At 37.4% G+C, this 1,170-nt stretch overlaps 1 protein-coding gene across 1 annotated transcript in view; it reads right to left on the reverse strand.

Annotated features, from left to right (window-relative positions):
* Positions 1-915, reverse strand: part of LOC106537391 (E3 ubiquitin-protein ligase pellino homolog 1) — a gene marked incomplete at its 5' end in the record, with an annotated part of 16,877 nt that extends 15,962 nt beyond the window's left edge. The window contains 1 exon segment of the mRNA XM_014034774.1: positions 757-915. Coding sequence (XP_013890228.1) covers positions 757-842 — 86 coding nt within the window.
* Between the last annotated feature and the right edge of the window lie 255 nt (positions 916-1,170).

The raw sequence follows: 1,170 nt of genomic DNA on the forward strand, positions 1-1,170 counted from the left end.
GTCTCTTGGAGGAGAGACGAAACGTTTCATTAGAGAAGAACCCGTCCAGAGGACCTATACTATTTTTTTCTTTTTAATTTAGAGTGTGCACTTTAGTTTATCTTGTTCAGTTTTTTGTTAAAAAGTATATTACAGTCCGTGTTTTAGCCTGTAAACTGAAAGCATTAGTCTGTATTTTACAGGAAACTGAACATGAACACGTGGACACTCCAGTTGGGGATGATGCAACAGACACTACCTGATAAGACAATGCTAACAGTTTATCCAGATATTTACTGATTCATATGAAAGGCAGTTTTACTCAGGATACAAAGGACATAATGATGGTAAGATTATGAGCAGTAGATAATTACTTTTAAATTAATGTGAGTTAGGTCTGTTATTGATGAAAATGAATATAAATGTTAATCTGTTCATTAAAATATTAGTTTTAGTAACAGTAGGTTTAGTGGATGAGCAGAAGTGTGCCACCACTGGTTTCTTCAAATGATTCATTAGAAAGGTCAGTCTTTATTTTTCAMACATCAGGGAACCAGACACACTGACCCCCCTATCCCAGTGGGCAAACCTTACTGGGATCATTCCTGCCAGTCATGTTTAAACATGTTCATTTTCACAACTTATTTATGTGACCAGCACATTTTAATCAGGATGTTGGAGAAAAATCAGTTTTTACTTTACTTTAATGTTTTCAGTCCTCAACTAGTTAAAGAGGATGAATGAAAAGTTGTTTCCAAACAAGAGAGCAGCTCTTACCCCAGCACAATAAGTTCTCCATAACTGACTGGTCCTTTGGTGGATGAAGGGGAGGTGGAGATGTTCTCCTGACCCAGTGAAAGCATGTGTGCAGCCTGGTGAGGGGTTAATTCTTCTGTCTCTGTCAGAGCATCACCAGGAACAAACACAACACCACATCTGGAAATAAAAAAGAGAAGCTCTCAGATGAAACAAAGGACTTTACTTAGTGTCGTGGCTCAATGACTACACATGAAGCAATACRTTTTCTTCAACTACAAGAAGACAACATAAGTTTAGATATTTCATTTAAATTCAGGAACTTTTTTATTCATGTAAACAAACATACAGACAAAGGCTTTAATACAGCACCAATCATTGCTACAATCCACCCAGACCCTCCCACACTCTGTGCTAGGAGCCACAGAAACAATG

The sequence above is a fragment of the Austrofundulus limnaeus genome, unplaced genomic scaffold (genome assembly GCF_001266775.1).
Source record: "Austrofundulus limnaeus strain Quisiro unplaced genomic scaffold, Austrofundulus_limnaeus-1.0 Scaffold2289, whole genome shotgun sequence".
Taxonomy (NCBI): Eukaryota; Metazoa; Chordata; class Actinopteri; order Cyprinodontiformes; family Rivulidae; genus Austrofundulus; species Austrofundulus limnaeus.